The sequence below is a fragment of the Thalassophryne amazonica genome, chromosome 9, assembly GCF_902500255.1.
Source record: "Thalassophryne amazonica chromosome 9, fThaAma1.1, whole genome shotgun sequence".
Lineage (NCBI taxonomy): Eukaryota > Metazoa > Chordata > Actinopteri > Batrachoidiformes > Batrachoididae > Thalassophryne > Thalassophryne amazonica.
In genome coordinates, this window is record NC_047111.1 from 82,728,652 (window position 1) to 82,750,745 (window position 22,094).

Here is a 22,094-nt window from a genome sequence, read left to right on the forward strand (position 1 = left end):
AAAGGTCGGATAGTTTTCTAACAGACCTCGTATACCTAAATCTATATATGATTTTTTATCAACTGATAAAATCAATAAAAATATGACTGCATATATTCTTAATAATAATATATTGAGTACAGACAGTTCACAGAAGACATTTTCCACTGATACCAATCAAAATTAGAAACAGTCCAGCAGGTAACAATATTCATCATGTCCATGACTACTAAAATACATCACAATTGTACACATATCACAGTTGTGATATGTGTACAATTGTGATGTATTTGTTTTAGTATATTTAGATTTTGTTGTTGTGATTTGGCGCTTTATAAGCCGATTAAATTGAAATTTAATTGAAATTGAACATTTTATTGAGTCTTAAAGTAAATAAATATGAAATTGGTCACTGGATCCTTAAACTTTGGACATAATAAACTCAACATGGTGGATCCTTGATCTCTGGACATAAATAGGAATAAACAAAATCTGTAGTTTTTGTCAAAAGCATTTCCTTTCAGACATTATTGGCATAAATGTCTTTCCATATATCTGAGCTGAGCTCTTACAGCTGCTGTGTTTCACTTCAGGATGTAATTTGTAAAGAAATACAGCACGTTTCATTTTGGGAGGGAAAAAACATTTGAATCGATTGTACTTTCTTGTCTGTATTACAACGTTTTAAAGAGGTGTCATTTTATTTAAAGCAGCAATTCATTTTGAAGTTATTAATTCCGAAAGATGATTCTCGTTTATTGACTGCAACAAGACAAGAGTCCCAGTTAGTGACTTTAATCCACACAAAAGAGACTCACAGTATTTTAATGGCTTTGACAGGGGTTAAGAAGCAGACTTGCTGTTTCTGAAGAGCAGTGAATCAAAGAACCAACAAACTAGTGGTTCAAAGCATTGCTTCATTTGGTTCACGGCTTGTGGAGTGGAGTCGCGCTGCAGAAACGGTTGATTACAGACTCACTGCAGACCAAAACCCTGAATATCTGACTTTATTTGTATGTCCATATGACTCTGAGGTTGACATGAAAACTACCGAAAAGCTGTGTTCACCGCAGGGACACGTTCGGCACTATTCTGGATTATTCAAGTTTTTTTTGTTTTTTTTTTACCGATGACGAACAATGCGTAAAAAAAATTTGACAGATGCAACTGCATCGGTCCAAACTGGTCTGGATTAACTGAAGTTATTTGAAGAAGTCTGAAGTTATTTTTAAAACAATTTTATAATAAACCAGCATTCAGAGAGTTTATTGTCTCATCCCGAGCCATCTCCCATTACGTATGTTGGCAAATAGCTCTTCTTGTTTCAGAGTCACTGAGAAAATGTGGTTTGTCACATGACAGAATAAGGTGATGCCTTCATGACATCACGTACAAATCAGCTTACGACAACCTGACTGCTTACTCACATCATGTACTTACGATCATCCTTCTAGCTCTGTTTCAGTGTTATTGTGGTAAAACTAATTGATAATTTAATGTCACTTCGCGATTCACCATTACATCACTTAGAAATCAGCAAATGGCAATCTGTTTGCTGATTCATATGCACTTGAGATCACCCATTTAGGTCTCTCTGTTTCAAAATGTGATTTTTATTTTTAGTAATTTAACGTCACAAAACATCATTATACAAATAATGAATGTTTATGAGTGCTTTGCTTCAACAAATGAAAATATACCTTTCATTGAGCCAATGGAAAACATTCATTATTTGTTTTATATGACACCTAACAGATCATAGTCTCTGCAAAATCCATGTGATATAAATGGCTTCCTTTTAAGGTAGTGGAAACAAGATGAATGGCAAATGTAACAAAACTGCATATAAAATTATGTAAATAATACAAAGGACTATTTTTCTATACGATGGGACAAATGCTCAATGTCATGTGACATACAATCCACCTATCATATCCCAAGGTTCTATTTTAGGTGTTATGTGGTTGCCATTTGTCATCACAATTCCACATGCAGATCAGCAGATGGTGTTTTGTTTGCTGCTTCATATACATTTAAAATTTGAAATCATTCTTTGAGCAGTCTTACACAATTCAATGACCTCGATTGACTGTAACCTTTAAAGTGTAGGTGACACTATATGTAATGTTTTTTGAGTATTTAAGACTAAAATTAAACAACAGTTTTAAATTGATCCTTTCCTGGTGTGCAGTTACTGAAGAGATAAATATTTGGGTTTTGAACTGAAAACCAGGAACTTCTGAGCAAGTCCCGACATTGGAGAAGAAGGAGGAAGTGACATCAGCACCAGAACCATTATCTTAATAGCCCCATTCATTTATGGATTAATTTATGGATTTTTACAGGCTGCTGACAGCCCCATTTCTGCCGAGTGATTCGGATTGGAGCTGCACTTCGTTTTCGGTGTCAGAACAATCATTTCTCGCTGGCAAAATCTTTTGATTGGCAGGTGGAACACCTATACTGACGAGCACGCATGCAAGGTGTCTGCGGTTTCTCCACTCCACACAGAGGCAAAACTGAGAATTTTCGCATTATTTTATTTTACTGTTTTGTAGCTCATGGGATAATTTTGTCGTGTGCAGACTGAGATGTTATGAGCGGATGAGGTGCTAGGAGTCTTTCAACTTGCGGTACAAAGCGGCTCATTAAAGCAGAAACTCAAACCATCATGGACTTTTCTTCAGCCAGGACAAGGAATTATTTTCAGGCATTTTCAACAGAATGAAGATGATCTCACTGAAACGGACAGGTAAGACTATATTATTTACTCCTTGTGTGAATGGTTTTAATATTTAATAATAGCATGTTTATCACAGTACACTACCTGTATTCAAGAAGGAAACAATATTTATTTTAAAAATAGCTGATATTTTCAGTCCCTCGTGTAATTTTTCAGATTTGAAATGTATGTCCCTGTTTCTAAGAAAAAAAATATATAAAAAATCTGCACTTCCTCATCACTTTTTTCTAATGTCAAGGATAGTAAAAGAAACTTTTTTTTATCGATTATTTGTTGATTATGACCACAGAGCTGGGAAAAATGTTCATCATATCCTGAATGCCGAAATGACCTGTATTATTTATTTATTTTTTATAATCACCATTCTGTGTTCTGAACTCTGCCAATATTGTCACTGTTGTCAGACTGAAGGTTTTCCTCCAAGGTTTCAGCTCCCTCAGTGTCATGTAAATAAGGCTCAAAACCATAAGGCTGTGTCCTCCACAGCTTCTTCAGAAACACCTTCAGACTGAACTTAAAAAAAATGTTCCACACTAGAAAAAAAAAAAAAAAATCGTCTGAAAACAGCTCGAATTCGCTGTGTTTATGAGTACAATTGTTTTGGGCTCGAATCAGCAGGTGCCGTTCTGGTGATGACATAGCAACAATATGGCCGCGGCTGAGGGCTGAAATAGAGTGCAGGCTTCAGACAGATGTTGTTTATCCTTCACCTGCGCAACTATCATCAACTTTTATTGTTCAGGATTTTTTAAAATATCAACACTTCTACATTTTTAGTGATTATTTGTGCACATTGTTTGGTGTCACCTACACTTTAGCCTTCATATTAATATCATGCTGAGATGTTATCACCAGCGGTTCAGATGTGCAATATGAGTGAAATCGGCTAATCATCTGGGGGCTCGACTAATGAATTATGCGAGTCATGCATGTATGAAACCCACATTAGAGGCTTCTTGAAGTGCCGGCACTCTCTGATTATTACTAACCCCCTGTTCGTCCAGCTTCAGCAGGGTGTCACGGACTTTTGGCGAATTGGAGGCCAAGCGAAGGCATTGCAGGTTCAGTTCAGGCATGATGAACTCCAGGAGTCTCTTCGGAGACAAACCCCGCGGGGTTGTGTGACGGGCAGCAGAAGGCACAGACTCCTCCAAGATGGAACCACGCAGTGTCTTCATCTGCATGGGGGTTTAGATCGTAAAAAACACACAAGGGGATTCATCCTGTTATATTGCTGCTAAACCAAATTGAAGTAGCTTTATGTTGTGTGACACTGTTTTTGTTTTTTATACAGTAAATGTGTACATGCACCACAGTACGGCGGTAGAAGCATTTTGCAGTGTATTAGCACGGGGTCACAAATTTGACCTTGACCTCTGATCTTGGTGGTTGACTGATCCTAACCAAAATCATACTTCTTCCCATCCATAGGTCCATTGTACCTTCCAGGTTTGACCAACATCAGTTTCAGCATTCTTAAGATAACAGAATGCTAAACACTGAAAATGAGGACCCTCATGTTTTCGATTCTGCTTACTAATGGCACTTTGACAGTTACACAAATTTGATACCCAGATTTGATCCCTGCACTGCTGCGCAATTCGTTGTACCAATGCGTCCCGCTTTGTCCTGCTTGACACCACTCTATACAAAAAAAAATAAGAATTTTGTAGCCGATGACAAGTTTCTCTCAGAACTTGGCTGATGAAACCATCTCTCATCGCTCTCAAAATTACAGAGAAATTATCTACAGATACAGGTTGTCTCGTGCGCGTTGTGCGGTGTAGCATGCATTTGGAATCTTGTCTCAAAGGTAATTATTTAGAATATATATTGTAATTGATTAGTAAAACAGTTACATTTTCATTTCTTCTCATGAGTTAGATAATGTATCTGTAAAATTATTCTAAAATAATTTTTTTTAATTTAATTATTCTAATTTCAGGTTCAGATGCCCTGCGCACAATGACACGCATTGACACACAGTGTTTTCGAAAAGCAGTGTTCATGACTAGTTCACCCAAGCGGTGCAAAGTTTATGTGTGCTAGAAATTGTGAACATTTCAAAATTTTCTTTGTGCACAGTTCACGCACAGTTTATGAGAAGTTTACACATTGTATCAAATTTGTGCAAGTATCACGGTGGCTTAAGTAACTCATTTTTAGGGTTAGGTCATTTAAAGTGTTCATAGTAAGTCCCTTCGTCTGCTCCCTTGTTTGCACTTGGGGTCGCCACAGCAAAGTTTTATGCCGGGTGCCCTTCCTGACGCAACTCCACATTACATGGAGAAATGTGGCAGGGGTGGGATTTGAACCAGGAATTTAAAGTGTTCATGTTTGTGATTAATATAGAGCATGTTCATATCCTAACTAGTGCTGTGGTGTTTCTATTTCTCCCTCACTGGCTGCAATGAATGAGAAAACACATCATGTTACTGTTACAGAACATTAATGGAGCAATGACAACAGCATCACAGCACACCTTATTAATGAAAAGCATTTAACGGTGAATTAAATTGCAGAGTGTTGTGACACTCAGTCATGTTATAGTATGTCATAAAATTATAGTACGTTCGACAGTACTTTCATATAAACACCCTTCCTCTGTGGTGCACAGTTTAAAAAGAACTGTGAGTGTATTGTTGGTGCAATGGCCAAATGTTGCATTTGGAGCCTGTCAAATGTTCGGGTGTTCAGAGGAACACAACCCTTTTATTTCCTGTTAATTATGTAATTTTTTAATGTTAATTTACTGTCTTAATGTATTTATAAATTGTTTTGGATCTTGTTATCATATATGTTATATGGCTGGGGGGGCCTGGCTGCCGGTTTGTTTCTGTCTTTTGGTTTTCCTCCCAGGTGGCGTGCGTTTGGGACTGAGTGGCTGTGTTGCTGAGGCTGTCAGGACCTCACCCTGATCACCTGCGACTCGTCAGGACTCACAGCTGTGGTGCATCTGGATGGATTGGAACATGTTGGCATTTGGGACTGGAGTGCACAGTGTGTATTTGCCAGAGACTCGACCTTGTGACCAGACGGGTGAGATCGTCGTCTCGGGAGCCATCTCATCAGCAGCGGATGCTGAGAACGTCCAGGTTTGATGCACAGTCTGTGAAAGAGGAGGGGGTGAGGTTTCACGCTCGTCAGCACACTTCCTGAGGTACGTTAGATTTTGTGACTAACAGTTATACAGTCAGTAAATGTGGTGTCCCTCACACCTTATTGTATTGAGCTGTTTGTTAGTCATGTATCAGCTTCCACTGCAGTGGAGTTTTGTGAACTGGATGTTCCATGCCTGCAGGTTGGGAAGCTGATCAGTAATCAAGCCAGGAAGTGTTTGCTGTTTGTACACCTTTAAGTGTTCTGTGTGTAGAGTGTGGACTCACATAATGGTTCCTTCTTTCACAGACTCGGTTGTTGCGGCCACCTGGGGGGTGTCGGCGGGGTCCTTGGGTCCGAAACAGCTTCTGGCTCCGGACCGTTAGCGCTGCTGGGAGCGCACCACGCCAGGCCGCACCTTTTTGTTATTATATTATCACTGTTATGTATTAAATTCAGTTAGCCTTTGTACCGTGCTCTGCTTATTTCATACTGGGTCCTTCAAACGCTGGTCGGTTCTCCGGGCTGCGTACCGACACATAACAGTAGTCTCTGGCCAAACATCACGGACCCAGCGGTAGCAGAGACGGTAACAGCGCCGGGAAGGCGGCAGCAGACGTTCAGTGGTTATCCGGATCAGTTGCGGGGCTCTCCGCCCGGAAGGTGCGTGTTTGAGAACCCATTACTGGATACTGATTTGTGCTCTCTTTGCAGCCGTGTTCCTGTGTTGTGCCTTATCCGTGGGTCGTGGTGGAGTGTGACTGGCGACGGCTTCGCGTCACACTCTGACCGGATAAGAGGTTTAAAACGGGAGCTGCAAGAGTGCGTTTGTAATGGGTTCACAGCGCACGGCGGAGCTCTGTTAGCACGGGTCGCTGGGCTTCCTGTGTTACAGTCGTAGCCCCGTTTCCTCCGGACAAAGGTAACTACTGCGTCTGTTGTTTCAGCTCCGGCGTTATTTAGTTGAGCACATTTTGGTTGTGTGTTGCACTCAGCTGCGCACATAAAAGCAGCTCGTTTGTTTTTTCTGTCGCCAAAGGGGTTTTTTTTGTTTTTAGCACTCTGGCTCCCCCTTGTGGTGACTGAATCACGTTACCGTCAAGCTCTTGAGTAGGAACAGGTGTGTTCCATTGGTTGAGCTTGACGGTATAACTCACTGATTTGTTTTGTGTTAGTTCATTTTGTGTGGGTGTTGTTTGAGTTGGTTTTTGTGTGGGCTTTTATTTTTTGTTTTCCACTATATGTCTGGGGTTGTGACCCTGCAGCCTGTCTGAAAAAGAACAAAAAAAGAAAAAAAAAAAAAAAAAAAAGGGGACCCAAACAACTGTGTGTTGGTCTGTTTGTTTTCCTTTATATATTTTTTTTTGTTTCACTTCCCCAGGGTTAGATGGACGGTCCCCTGGGGGGTGATGGTGTGGTACTTGGGTTTGTTTTTTCTCTTTTTGTTTTTGTTATGCCCTCTCTTCTCCTCTGACTCCAGCCGGGTGTGCCGTGGTGTCGGCATTGCTGAGGGGTGCAGTTGGGTTGTGCTGGGCGTTCCCAGGTAGCCTCTGCACCCGGGAGGGGAGGGGGGGGGTTTTGGGGTATCTTTTGGTTTTCCCCCCCCAGTTTCCGCCCTCAGGGTTTGACTGTGGTGTCCTCTGGGGGGGAAAGGGCTGTGGGTCCATCTAGCCGTGGACGGCCGGGGCTGGGTCCATTGGTCATGAGGGGAGGCGTCTCCTGGGGTTGACGAGTGGTCCTCTGGGAGGCGCTGGTAGTCCCGTTGGTGACGTTGGATCCCAGAGGGACCTCGGCCGTGGTTATTACTCCTGGAGCTGGCGGGAGGCCCTCTGGGGGGTGTTGGTCCCTACGTGTCGTTTTGGGGGGAGGAGGTGGGGTATTTTGGCATTTTTGTTTGTGAGCTCAAGTTTGGGTTTTTCTTTTCTCCCTTCCCTGGGGTTTGATGGAACGGTCCTCTGGGGGGGGGGAGGGGGGGTATTTTGGCATTTTTGTTTGTGAGCTCAAGTTTGGGGTTGTTTTTCTTTTCTCCCCTTCCCTGGGGTTTGATGGGAACGGTCCTCTGGGGGGGGGGGGGGGGGGGTGTTTTGGTTGTTTGTGTTTTGTTTTATGACTAATTACACTGTTTGGATAAGGCCTGACCGCACAGGTGTAGGAAATCCTGGCCACACCTGTGCTAAGAGACTGGTCAGAAACAAGGGCAAAGATGCAGCCAGTTCAACCAACTGTTGGAGGATGAACGCAGACACGGTTTCCAGCCATGGCCCTGGAGGGGGGTGTTTCTCCTGGGCCAGGTTGTGTGTGGTCGCCGGGAGGCTTCCCGTGAGGGTGGGGTACTGTTTATATGGCTGGGGGGCCTGGCTGCCGGTGTTGTTTCTGTTTTTGGTTTTCCTCCCAGGTAGCGTGCGTTTGGGACTGAGGGCTGTGTTGCGAGGCTGTCAGGACCTCACACCTGATCACCTGCGACTCGTCAGGACTCACAGCTGTGGTGCATCTGGATGGATTGGAACATGTTGGCATTTGGGACTGGAGTGCACAGTGTGTATTTGCCAGAGACTCGACCTTGTGACCAGACGGGTGAGATCGTCGTCTCGGGAGCCATCTCATCAGCAGCGGATGCTGAGAACGTCCAGGTTTGATGCACAGTCTGTGAAAGAGGAGGGGGTGAGGTTTCACGCTCGTCAGCACACTTCCTGAGGTACGTTAGATTTTGTGACTAACAGTTATACAGTCAGTAAATGTGGTGTCCCTCACACCTTATTGTATTGAGCTGTTTGTAGTCATGTATCAGCTTCCACTGCAGTGGAGTTTGTGAACTGGATGTTCCATGCCTGCAGGTTGGGAAGCTGATCAGTAATCAAGCCAGGAAGTGTTTGCTGTTTGTCACCTTTAAGGTCTGGTGTAGAGTGTGGACTCACATAATGATTCCTTCTTTCACAGACTCGGTTGTTGCGGCCACCTGGGGGGTGTCGGCGGGTCCTGGGTCCGAAACAGCTTCTGGCTCCGGACCGTTAGCGCTGCTGGGAGCGCACCACGCCAGGCCGCACCTTTTTGTTATTATATTATTATTATATTATTATATTATCGTATTAAATTCAGTTAGCCTTTGTACCGTGCTCTGCTTATTTCATACTGGGTCCTTCAAACGCTGGTCGGTTCTCCGGGCTGCGTCCGACACATAACAGTATACACACTATTATTATGATTATTAACATGTATATGTCGAGGACATGAATGAACAAAGCTCTTCAGCATCTCACCATGTCATTTACAGTGAGGAAAATAAGTATTTGAACACCCTGCGATTTTGCAAGATCTCCCACTTAGAAATCATGGAGGGGTCGGAAATTTTCATCTTAGGCGCATGTCCACTGTGAGAGACATAATCTAAAAAAAAATAATCCGGAAATCACAATGTATGATTTTTTAATAATTTATTTGTATGTTACTGCTGCAAATAAGTATTTGAACACCTGTGAAAATCAATGTTAATATTTGGTACAGTAGCCTTTGTTTGCAATTACAGAGGTCAAACGTTTCCTGTAGTTTTTCACCAGGTTTGCCCACACTGCAGCAGGGGTTTTGGTCCACTCCTCCATACAGATCTTCTCCAAATCTTTCAGGTTTGGAGTTTCAGCTCCCTCCAAAGATTTTCTATTGAGTTCAGGCCTGGAGACTGGCCAGGCCACTCCAGGACCTTGAAATGCTTCTTACGGCACCCCTCCTTAGTTGCCCTGACTGTGTGTTTGGGGTCATTGTCATGCTGGTGTTATGTGTCGGACGCAGCCCGGAGAACCGACCAGCGTTTGAAGGACCCAGTATGAAATAAGCAGAGCACGGTACAAAGGATAACTGAATTTAATACATAACAGTGATGTGATAAAAAACACAACAAAAGAGTGCGCGGTCTGGCGTGGTGGTGACACGGTGCGCTCCTAGCAGCACAAACGGTCCGGAGCCAGAAACTGTTCGGACCCAAGGACCCCGCCGACACCCCCAGGTGGCCGCGACAAACCAAGTCTGTGAAAGAAGAAATCATTATGTGAGTCCACACTCCACACACAGAGAGACCACTCAAAGGTGTACAAACAGCAAACACTTCCTGGCTTAATTGCAAATCAGCTTCCCACCCTGCAGGCATGGAACACCCTGTTCACAAAACTCCACTGCAGTGGAAGCTGATTAAACGACTAACATACAGCTCAATATAATAAGGTGTGAGGGACACCACATTTACTGACTGTATAAATGTTAGTCACAAAACCTAACGTACCTCAGGAAGTGTGCTGACGAGTGTGAGACCTCACCCCCTCCTCTTTCACAGACCATGCATCAAACCTGGACGTTCTCTGCATCCACTGATGATGAGATGGCTCTTGAGACGACGATCTCACCCGTCTGGTCACAAGGTTGAGTCTCTGGCAAATACACAGTGTACTCCAGACTTAAATGCTACCATGTTCCATGTAGATGCACCACAGCTGTGAGTCCTGAACGAGCTGCACCTGATCAGCCTCAGGTGATCAGGGTGAGGTCCTGGTAACTCAGCCACACAGCCACTCAGTCCCAAATGCGCACCACCTGGAAGGAAAACCAAAAGACAGAAACAGAAGACAAACAAAAGCCAGCCAGGCACGCCAGCCACAACAGCTGGAAGACCCAGCCATGACCCATCTTCAGTGCTCTTACTGAGGGAAGGAGGTTGTTTGCCAAAATCTCCCAATACATGACCCCATCCATCCTCCCTTCAATACGGTGCAGTCGTCCTGTCCCCTTTGCAGAAGAGCACCCCAGAGTATGATGTTTCCACCCCCATGCTTCATGGTTGGGATGGTTTTCTTGGGGTTGTTCTCATCCTCTAAACATGGTAAGTGGAGTTGATTCCAAAAAGCTCTATTTTGGTCTCATCTGACCACGTGACCTTCTCCCATGCCTCCTCTGGATCATCCAGATGGTCACTGGTGAACTTCAAACGGGCCTGGACATGTGCTGGCTTGAGCAGGGGGACCTTGCTGCCCTGCAGGATTTTAAACCATGACAGCATCATGTGTTACTAATGTAATCTTTGTGACTGTGGTCCCAGCTCTCTTCAGGTCATTGATCAGGTCCTCCTGTGTAGTTCTGAGCTTTCTCAGAACCATCCTTACCCACAAAGTGAGATCTTGCATGGAATCCCAGACTGAGGGAGATTGACAGTCATCTTGTGTTTCTTCCACTTTCTAATAAATAATCATAACAGTTGTTGTCTTCTACCAAGCTGCTTACCTATTGTCCCAGCCTTGCGCAGGTCTACAGTGTTGTCCCTGGTGTCCTTAGACAGCTCTTTGCTTTTGGCTATGGTGGACAGGTTGGAGTGTGATTGATTGAGTGTGTGAACAGGTGTTTTTTATACAGGTAAAAAGTTCAAACAGGTGCAATTAATAGAGGTAAAGAGTGCAGAATAAGAGGGCTTCTTAAATACCTCCGTGTTGATAACCATTTGTAAAATCCAGGCGGCTTTTGATGGCTTTCAATGGAGTGAGTATCTGAGAAATTGTTTAACGGCTGGGCATGTTCCAACTTGTCCTTAAGGCTTCCAACAGAGGTGTTTTTCCTGTGGCAGAGCGTCGCGATGGCTGCGAGCCGACGCTGCAATCCGTCAGCACGTCTTTCATTAAAGAAATCTCCTTTAACAGTGGAATATCCGGATAAAATGCTGAAACCGACTTCTTCTGAAACTTCTCTGTTCTCTCACGACATCCTGGATCAATAGAGCCTGAAATGTGGAGGTTTTCAGCTTGAAACAGGCTGACGACGGCGCCTGGGAGCGCTGCACGACGTCCTGCTCCGTGGGAAGTCCTTAAAGCGACAGTATCACCTCAAAATCTCTCATCAGCCATTAAAATTTTCACCGAAAACCAGCTGAATTTTTCAAACCGTGTCCACTTAGATGTGCCTCACAGGTTTAGAAAAATTTTTGATCAAACAAAGCGCCAGTCTCTCAGCAACTTCTCAGACAAAGGAATTCCGACGAGGGGATGGACGACTCCTCCCACAAGGAGTGCTCACAGGCGAATGACGTCACCGACAGGCGTGGAAAAACTCACGCATGCGCACGAGGGTTCAAGCATGTCTGACGTAAAAACATATGAATGAAATCCATATAGTTTTTGAAAAAAATAAAAAGGACCTATACTTTATTGATAGACCTCGTATGTTACAAGTTGGCCTGTTTCAATAGCCCCCTGGGTGCTCCAATGAGTACATCCAGTGCGCCCTGCGCCATTATGCACAGCGATCAGTGAAAGCAGACGGAGCAGACGGAGCAGACGGAGAGCCTCTGATGGCAATCTCACATGCTCAAACAAAGAGAGTGTAACTATCAGGATTGCTCCACTAGTTTGCATGTGAATGTTACTGGATAACTCTGTTGCTTTCTCAGCGTAAAGCACTGTTTACCATATCATTGGACAACAAAATGCATAGACCATTTTGTATATATTGTTCAAAATGTTTGTGTTTATTCTTTGAACCTTTTTGTTGTACAGTCTTTCACACAAGACCTCAAATTACCTTTATAAAGTGTCAAAACAGTTGTTTATTATAGTTTGCTGTGTGTTTTGAATAAATGTGTGTGGAAAATTATTTTCTGCTTTACTATTTTCTTTCTTATTTTTATAGTAAACCTTTATTACACTTATAAAACACAACAAAAGCATATATATTCTGAAAGCACAGGTTGTCCTGAAAAAAAGAGACATAAAACTTGATTGTGGGATGCAGGGAGAGCTGTTAACAGCAATAATAAAACATTTATGCCAGGCGAGTGAACTGTTCAAAAAATGCCCTCGGACCCCAGAGGGTTAAGCTTCTGGGGGCTTCATCCCCCAGATCCCCCAACTTACAGCCCACTTAACCCCCCACCATTTTAAGCATTTTTATTTATTTGCAGCTTACATGCCTGGAAAGTCCTCACCATCTCATTTAGGTCCCTGAGACTTTTTTCAGTAAACGGTTGCGGGAGCGTTAGCATGGCTAAAAACCTTCATCCAGACTACACACTAAATAGTCACTGCCTGACCTCATGTGCTGTCAAGGTGTGCGCTGCCTCTCACTTTAGCATTCCCGGATTCAATGTCAACTCAACATTTAGCATGTCCTGTTTCAGTGTTGACTGTGTACTGAATTCCCGCAAGATTTCCTCTATTCTCGTGACATCTCCTTTTTCTTTTAAAATTATTATTATTTTTTTTTTAATTGAGACAAACAAAAAGTTACACAAAAACCTTGCAAGGATAAAGATACGCACCAACGCAAAAACAACATAATGAAAAACAGGTTCATATCCAGGAAGTGTTCAACATTTTACATTCCCTGTTTCACTGTGGGCTCAAAATGATCTCCTCTATTGTCTATCCAGGAAGTGATCAACATTTGACATTTCCTGTTTCACTGTGGACTCAAAATTTGGCACTTCCTGATTGGGACTCCCTGTAACATGTGCGAGCTTGCGCCACCTGCGCGACACTTAGCTCATCACTTCACTCGTATTATTTTATTTCGACTTCTCTTTTGTCATTTGATTTTTAAATGGGCCACAATGGGAATAAATGTTTTCACTTTCTTGAGTCATCCATTTTTAACATATTTATAATTATATTATGTACTTACATTGAACTTACTAAAAAAAAAAAAAAAAATCACTCACCACACTCACACTTTTAATATAAAGACGACTTACTGCCCTCTGCTGGAATGGCATGTGAGTTAGTTAGTTAGCAACATTCATTGTTCAGTGTTGTTATCCGTCACTTTTCCAAAAATATTAGTCCTATCAATATTTCATTTTCACAGCATTAATCCTTGACCCAAAATACATAAACATACCAAACAGCAAATGTCAGCTGTACACAGTTTGTCTGTGATTGAAGTTGCACACCTGCACAGCTGCTGTAAGCAGGTGCTTTTAATTTGACAAAAAAATGGTGGCAGAAGACATTAAGACCACTATACATTTCACTCATGGTACCAACATGAGACTTAACTCACTCATGGTAAGAGCAACATAACACTTAACTAAACTGACTAAATCAATTGAACTGCAAAAACACAATAAATCAATAACACTAACACACTGTTAAACTAACATGACCCACAATAATATTTAAAACATCAAAACCCCCCAACTCCCATGGTGCATTGTAGCACAATGTCCATTGTTTACTGCTTAGTTAAACTGCTAATTTCAACAAAAATATTTGTCCTATCAACTTTCTGTTTTCACAGCGTTCATCCTTGACCCAAAATACATACAAATACCAAACAGCAAATGTCAGCTCTCCCTGTTTTTTGCGTGATTAAAGCCATGCACACGCACACAGAACCACGTAGACACCCACACAGGCCACTTGGCAATTATACTATATACAGTGGGGCAATAAAGTATTTAGTCAGCCCCTGATTGTGTAAGTTCTCCGACTTAGAAAGATGACAGAGGTCTGTAATTTTCAACATAGGCACACTTCAACTATGAGAGATAAAATTAGAAAAAAAAATCCAGGAAATCAAATTTCAGAGTTTTTAAAGAATTTATTTGTAAATTATGGTAGAAAATAAGTATTTGGCCCCTACAAACAAGCAAGATTTCTGGCTCTCACAGACCTGTAACTTCTTTAAGAAGCTCTTCTGTCCACCACCTGTTACCTGTATTAATGGCATGTTTGAACTCATTATCTGTATAAAAGACACCTGTCCACAGCCTCAAAGAGTCAGATTCCAAAGTCAACCATGGCCAAGACCAAAGAGCTGTCGAAGGACACCAGGAAGAACATTGTAGATGCGCACCAGGCTGTGAAGAGTGAATCTACAATAGTCAGGCAGGTTGGTGTGAATAAATCAACTGTGGGAGCAATTGTAAGAAAATGGAAGACATACAAGGACATTGATAATCTCCCTCGATCTGGGGCTCCACACAAGATATCATCCCGTGGGGTCAAAATGATCATGAGAACGGTGAGCAAAAATCCCAGAACTACACAGAGGAACCTGATGAATGACCTGCAAAGAGCTGGGACCAAAGTAACAAAGGTTACACACTACGCCGAGAGCGACTCAAATCCTACAGTGCCAGGCGTGTCCCCCTGCTTAAGCCAGTACGTGTCCAGGCGTGTCTGAAGTTTGCCAGAGAGCATGTGGATGATCCAGAAGAGGATTGGGAGAATATCATGTGGTCAGATGAAACAAAATAGAACTTTTTGGTAAAAACTTAATTCGTTGTGTTTGGAGGAAGAAGAATGCTGAGTTCCATTCCAAGAACACTATACCTACTGTGAAGCATGGGGGTGGAAACATCATGCTTTGGGGCTGTTTTTCTGCAAAGGGGACAGGATGACTGATCCGTGTTAAGGGAAGAATGAACGTGGCCATGTATCATGAGATTTTAAGTGAAAACCTCCTCCCATCAGTGAGAGCACTGAAGATGCAACATGGCTGGGTCTTCCAGCATGACAATGATCCCAAACACATTGCTCAGGCAATGAAGAAGTGGCTCCATAAAAAGCATTCCAAGGTCCTGGAGTGGCTTAGCCAGTCTCCAGACCTCAACCCCATAATTTACAAATAAATTCTTTAAAAATACTACAATGTGATTTCCTGTACTTTTTTCTCATTTTGTCTCTCATAGTTGAAGTGTACCTATGATGAAAATGCCAGATCTCTCTCATCTTTCTAAGTAGGGGAACTTGCACAATCAGGGGCTGACTAAATACTTTTTTTACCCCAGTGTGTGTGTATCTAGATAGATAGATAGGTAGGTAGGTAGGTAGGTAGGTAGGTAGGTAGGTAGGTAGGTAGGTAGGTAGGTAGGTAGGTAGATAGAGAGGATAGATAGATAGATAGAGTAGATAGATAGATAGATAGATAGATAGATAGATAGATAGATAGATAGATAGATAGATAGATAGATAGATAGATAGATAGATAGATAGATAGATAGATAGATAGATAGATAGATAGATAGATAGATAGATAGATAGATATAGATAGAGTATACTCTCTGTGTGAGGTCTGCATGTTCTCCCGTGTTTGTGTGAGTTCCTCTGGGTGCTCCGGCTTCCTCCCACATCCAAAGACATGCAGCCACAATTTTGACCTTATCCTGTAATGTGTTTCAACATTTTTTTCCTGAAAATCAAATAATTTAGCTTTTGACTAGTTTTTGACATTTCATAAATTTTTGTACAACTTTGTACAAAAGGTCTGAAGACAGTATTGTCGCATGTGGACATAACATTAATTGACTGAAATGTGCTCCAAAAAATCTTGTCAAATGTTGCCCTTTGAGCAGCTGACCTTTCTACAGACTCGACATAATTGGCTGACCTAACGATGTGTGCTCAATTAACACTAAATTGTAGCGAAAATAAATAAATTGTGATGTGGATCAGGGGCAGTGTACACTAATGTGATAGTGGCAATCAAAGCTCCTGATTCTCCTCTGCTAGTTTACCTCTGTGGTGCGAAAGATGATTCTGTAATTATACTGAGCTCCACTGGATCCTTCTTTCTCCTCTCTGCGAAAACTGATCGCTACTGGACCGAGGCGGTCATCCATGCCAAAGAAATTCTGATGTTCTGTCAGGACACATAAACACTGTCACTTGAAGAACAACACATGATGTATTGATTTAAAACCTGCAAGTGTAATAAAGGAATAAATAGATGATGGAAATCTGTTAAGAAATTAAAATGTTCATACATGGTAAAATTATTGCTCATCAGATTGTTCCGCATTGTTAAGTTTTAAAGATGACTTTGCCCAATTTTGTAATGATCTCTATTACTGTGCTGCATTAAGTTACAGCAGGAACTGGACATACCTTTCATGTAGAAATATTTGCGATAGTAATGGGCTCCCAGATCTGCATGTTCAATAAAGTAGTTGCTCTTGCCCTGCTGCTGGACATTACTCTCTCTGGGCTCCTCTAGGACTGAAACTGCATCATTGGGGGTTCTCAAGCTCGACCACAGGCCTCGTCTTCCCTGGGATCGCCCTAGGCCAACCTGCTCTTCTCCTCCTGTCTCGTTACGGAAATGGGGACAGCTGAGCAAGAGCTCGTTGTCATTGCCATCACCTTCGTCCAGAAGCAGTGACTGTTCGGGGTCATCTGCACTGCCCCCATTGCTGGCCCCTCCTTGTGTGGGAGAGGATGGGGTGGCATGGGACAGGGGACGCAGCTGTGAAGCAGCTGAAGCCCCAGAGGTGATATTCTTTTTCCGTCCAATGCTGTCTCTGTTTGTGGCTGCCTCAGTGAGGTCAAACAGGATGCTCTGGACATCGTAGTGGGCAAAGTTCCTCACCCAGGCTCCACCTCCGATGCTGTCATAAGGGCCAGGTTGGGGTATCTGAGGGGGCACAGATTTGGTCTTCTTACTAAGACCTTCAGGCTTTGGAGGCTTGGCAGGTTTTGGTGAGTCCGACAGCCCACGAAAAAATCCATCAGGTTCTGGAGGGGTGCCCTGTAGACCTAAAAGCAGGAAAGGGTCTTTGAAACGGAGGGCGCTTGGACTCAGTGTCCCATGGTCATCTGCACTTTGTTCCTGGGCTTGAGTCTGTCTCTCCAAAGACGACAGACTACCATACTCCCTATGAAGCAGGACGCCTGAGTCCCCCTGAGCCCCTGAACCCACCTTCTCCCCGACTGCTTTCCCCCCCCCCGACTTCCAGAAGAATCCAAATCTCCTAAGGTTACATCGCTGTTGCTTCTCTGCATAATGTGACCCCTGCCAACCGACCGTAGGTTCAGCCCCACACGGCTAGGAGTGAGGCTGTCTGCGTCCGTCACTTCACCATCCCGCCTTGGGGGCCACTCCACTACACCTCCTTCCCGTTTGGGGTCAAAGTTGACTGTGGCAACAGGCGGCCGCACAGTCTGACGGCGAAACTTGCGGATGAAGAGGTCATCTGACTGCATGGTGTCGGACAGACAAGCTTCTCTCCACAATGGTCCAGTCAAACCTCTACCCCGCTCTCTATGGGGCCAGTGTGCAAAGGGCGTGCTAAATCCTGATGGGCGAAAGCAACATGTATCATCCTCAGTCACGCCACTTAAGACAGTCGAATCTTCTCCACCTTTGGAATGTCATACACACGTGACCATTTATCACAAGTCAATGATTTGTGTGTCGGAAAATGATAAAGACTGAATTTCCAATCAGAAGAACGTGCAGCTCCGTCTTGTTGCCAGGGTCCCTTTAGGTGTACAGATGTGTGTTTTGGTGGAAGTCCAGCAACCGGGTGCTCCTTCCTGCGGAGTGAGGTTGAGAGCTGTGTGACCATCACTGGAGCCGGACTCTGTCCTCAGTGTAGGAGAGGATCCGTGTGTCTCAGCCTTTCTAACATGGCTCCCATCAGTCTGCACTCTTCAGTGCCCGCAGCTTCCGTTTTGGCCACCTGCAAACACAAGCATGAAGAGAAAGCTCCAGTTTTCATTGACGTCACTCACCCTCACTGACACATTTAAGCAAAGACCAAGAAAAGTTGAAGCCTGAAAAACACAAGTTGAATTTCAAAAAAGAAAACACTAAGCAAGTCTGAATTCATTATTATTCTTTCAACACTTTCCGTTAAAGGTTTCTCTAAATAATTGTGCTGACATGACATCCACCCTGCACACACTGACGATACAGCAAACTAACACACAGGAGGGGGCCTTCCTGGTGTAGTAAGTACCAGGCAAAATACAGAAGTAACAGCACACACACACACACATCTGTTGCTGTTGCACCCATACTCCAACAATAATCACACTGTGCCACATTAAAATACATTAAACACTTTACCTCCCTCATATAATTAAGCTTTCAAAGTCCTGAATGCAACTTACCAACCACAAAACAGATGTGTTTTTTAAACGCTTCACTTCAGCCACTTTCTGTCATCAGTATTCCTCTGCTTCTGACCAAACTGACGTCAACCAGCTCAGGCTGAAACCTTTCCTGTTGCTCTCACCGAGGTATACGACTTCTTCTTCCTGTCTCGCTTTGCAGCCTCAAGTGCAGGTGCAGTTGTTCAGCGCTGCATGAAAACGCTGCAGGTTTGAGTGAGGAAGCAACAACCAATCACTGTTTCCCGTCTGAGCTCAGCCTCTCCTCTCGGTTTCAGCTGAGAGCTTCAAATGTCCCTCAGTGAAATCATTTAAAGAGCTGTGAGTGACAGTGCTGTGCAAAGCTCTCATGCACACTCAGAGAAAGAGAGAATGAGGTGTGTTGTGCATTTTATACTTCTTATTTTGTTTTCAACTAACCGGTGACAGTGATGCTGAAGTGAAGAGGAACATAGAGAACAAAAAGATTTTTTGTGGTTTTACTCATTCAGCTCTGAAACAGTAACGTTTTACTTTGGGTGGTTTATTATTCGCCTCAGTTTCAATCCCAATTTCACAATTGAGGAAACTCAGCCAGATTAAACTCGGCAAGAACAGCAGGCGAATTTTTTATTACCTACCATTTAATATCCGCTTACATACGAGTGTAACCAAATATGACTAAAATACACCCGAGTCTGTATGAATCCCATTACATTTCTACATTTTCCTTCACTTTTCCAAGAAGCTAAAATGTCTGTTAACATCTCTAAAGTTTCTTTTGTTGAAGACCGCAGCACGCTTATCGTGGGTTTCATGTTGCGGAGGAGGATCAGTTTAGTGATGAGAATCAAAGATCAGGCTCCACATCTTAATCCTGACTCCTTTGGTCCTGAAGGGTGGATCTTATGTTTGATCCTGATTCTGTCAGTCTTGATACAGGATCAAAGCAAATAGTAGTCAGCATCTAAATTCAGTAATAGGCATCAAACCTTTAAATCCTGACTCCTTTGTTTCTGATCAAAGGGAGGATCCTGTTTTAAAACCTTGATCTTTGATCCTGATTTTGCCAGTCATGATTACAAGATCAAAACAAGTTCTAGAGCTAATGATCAAAGTTCAGACGAAAACAAAAATATAACCTATTTGGCTAGGTTCAGCGACAAGACCGGTGATAGGGATTAAAGATGAATGATCGGGATCTAAGAATGTTGTATGATCAAAGAAATAACATCAAAATGAAAAAGTCAAAAGAAAAGGAAAATGTCAGATGTAACCCTTGTTGGACATGGCAGAGGTATGTCCTCACTGGGTGCCGTTCTAGTAAAAACATTTTTTCACACAGCCTCGCCCTGTGCTGATTCACCTGCTAACGACCACAGTGATCCTCATTTAAACTCAAATCACTCAGGGATGCAATCACAGCGTGACTAATTACCAGCAGACAATCTGAGCTGGGCTGCAGTTTTCATTTTCTCTCAGCACCTCTGGTGGGTCCCAGTTGTCCTTTTGTGTGACTTACTGTGTATGTGAGACACTAGTGGCGATGGGGGGTCCGTTTGACACAGGACCATTAGTTTGCATAGAGAGTCCTCTGTGGAGTGACTGCGCAGGGCCAAGGATGCCCAAATTAAAACCCAGCTCAGGTTTGTCTGTGAGAACCTTCAAGCAATCCCAGTCATCACAAGCACAAATGATCCTTATTCCTCTGGAATGATGAGCTGCAGTCCATCTGTGTGTGTGTTCACGATGCCCCGAAAACTGTTTCTCTGCACCATCTCTAAGTGTGGATTAATCACTGAGTCACAGACTGCCGTCATGCTCAGAAAACAAAACGTCCTTGCAGAAGGTGTTCGACACAGCGTGAGACTAATCACTCACATTCTACACATCACATCTCCAAGAGCCGCAGAAGACCCTCAACTCATCAGCCCAACCCTGTTTCCATAGCAACCTGTCTGGTGCCACCCTCTGCCTGTGTGGCATCATTGCTCTTTAATAACTGTGTACTTAGTGAACTACGTTTGTGCAGCGATCTTCCTGATAGAAATGAAGAAGTTTGTGTCATAGGCCCGTGGGCACATTCCAAATCAAAACAGAGTAACATCATAACCAATTCCCCACCGCCGTGGGATCGCTTTGTTATAGGTTAAGAGGAACTGACAGAAAAAAAAAAAAAAAAAAAATCCCTACTTTGCAATGATACATTTTATCTCTGTATACACACCAGAATGGAGCTGAAATGAAACAATCAAGATATGTTTGTAGTGTCGTCTTTCAGCTTTAATTCAACAGGTTAACAAAAATATTGCATTTAACTGTTTAGGAGTTATGAGCATACACAGTCCCTCCATTTTAAGAGGCCAGGGGGAAGTGACAATTACAGTTAGTTTTCTTTAGACAAGATATGGGATGAATACATGAACATTTCCAGGTAACTGAATATGACTTACATATTAATTACATAAGTCATGAAAACAAATCCAAACACTATGGTCCTATTTGGTAAATCTGTCTGCAGTAGGCAGCTCTCAAAGATTGAGTGAAGGTGCAAGGAGAGTGGCGAGGGGAGCCACCAAGAGACACAGACCAGTGCAACTTTTGTCTGTTTTACTACCAGTTACACAGTTTTATGATGGAGTGGAAAAGAAGATGTCAAATTTAATCTGCAGTTTCCCAGCAGACCCAAGCTTCGATTTGATCTGTTTTCTTGGATTAACATCGTCAAATTCATCAACAACTGGTTTGTGTTGTCCGCTTAATTTTTTACTTATATTTTTCATTTTTTTAATTTTATGTTTATGTTTGTCAATGAGCTTTCTAATTTGATAACTGATTAGGGTAATTACAGCTGTGATTGCAAAATAATAAAATGTTAAAAAGTCCTTTTGTTCAAACAAAATGAGCAAATGTAGAAATTATTTTTCTCACCGTTACAGATGTATAATGTCCAGTCTTCACCATCACATCTATGACCTCCATTTAACGACAAATAACTGTCGACTGCTAGAGTCTCTACCCACCACAGAGGTGTGCGAGATACAGTAGTTACAAGAGGAACTCATTTGCTGATTCCTGTCTCATGCTGTACTTGTGTTTGTATTTTCAGATTATTTGCTGACAGTTTAAATGTCAATGGGCATCCTCCCAACACAACTGCTCTTAAAATACTGATTCCTTCAACACAAAAGTACATAAAAAGTGAATTTTTAATAAGTAACTTAAAGATACTTATTAATAAAGTTATAGGCAGTGCTATGTTGCATTACCATGTTGATACAATAGACCAGAAGGGACATATTTACTCCAACTGTCACATTTTGCATTGTGGCTGGAAGATGAATAAAATACAAAGAAATACTAAAACTACTCTTGGCCGTATGAGCACTGTTTTCTTTATAATTTTCAGTTGTTTAATTGGTATCCCAGTGTGT

General features: G+C 42.7%; 1 protein-coding gene across 1 annotated transcript in view; it reads right to left on the reverse strand.

The window, feature by feature from the left end:
• zmp:0000001168 (signal-induced proliferation-associated 1-like protein 1) overlaps positions 1 to 17,769 on the reverse strand; it is a 63,494-nt gene extending 45,725 nt beyond the window's left edge. Inside the window, exons 1-4 of the mRNA XM_034179089.1 lie at positions 17,674 to 17,769; positions 16,675 to 17,611; positions 16,305 to 16,429; positions 3,712 to 3,900 (exon numbers count right to left, since the gene is read on the reverse strand). Of these exons, the coding sequence (XP_034034980.1) occupies positions 3,712 to 3,900; positions 16,305 to 16,429; positions 16,675 to 17,611; positions 17,674 to 17,769 (1,347 nt within the window). The remainder of the gene's footprint in view (positions 1 to 3,711; positions 3,901 to 16,304; positions 16,430 to 16,674; positions 17,612 to 17,673) is intronic.
• Between the last annotated feature and the right edge of the window lie 4,325 nt (positions 17,770 to 22,094).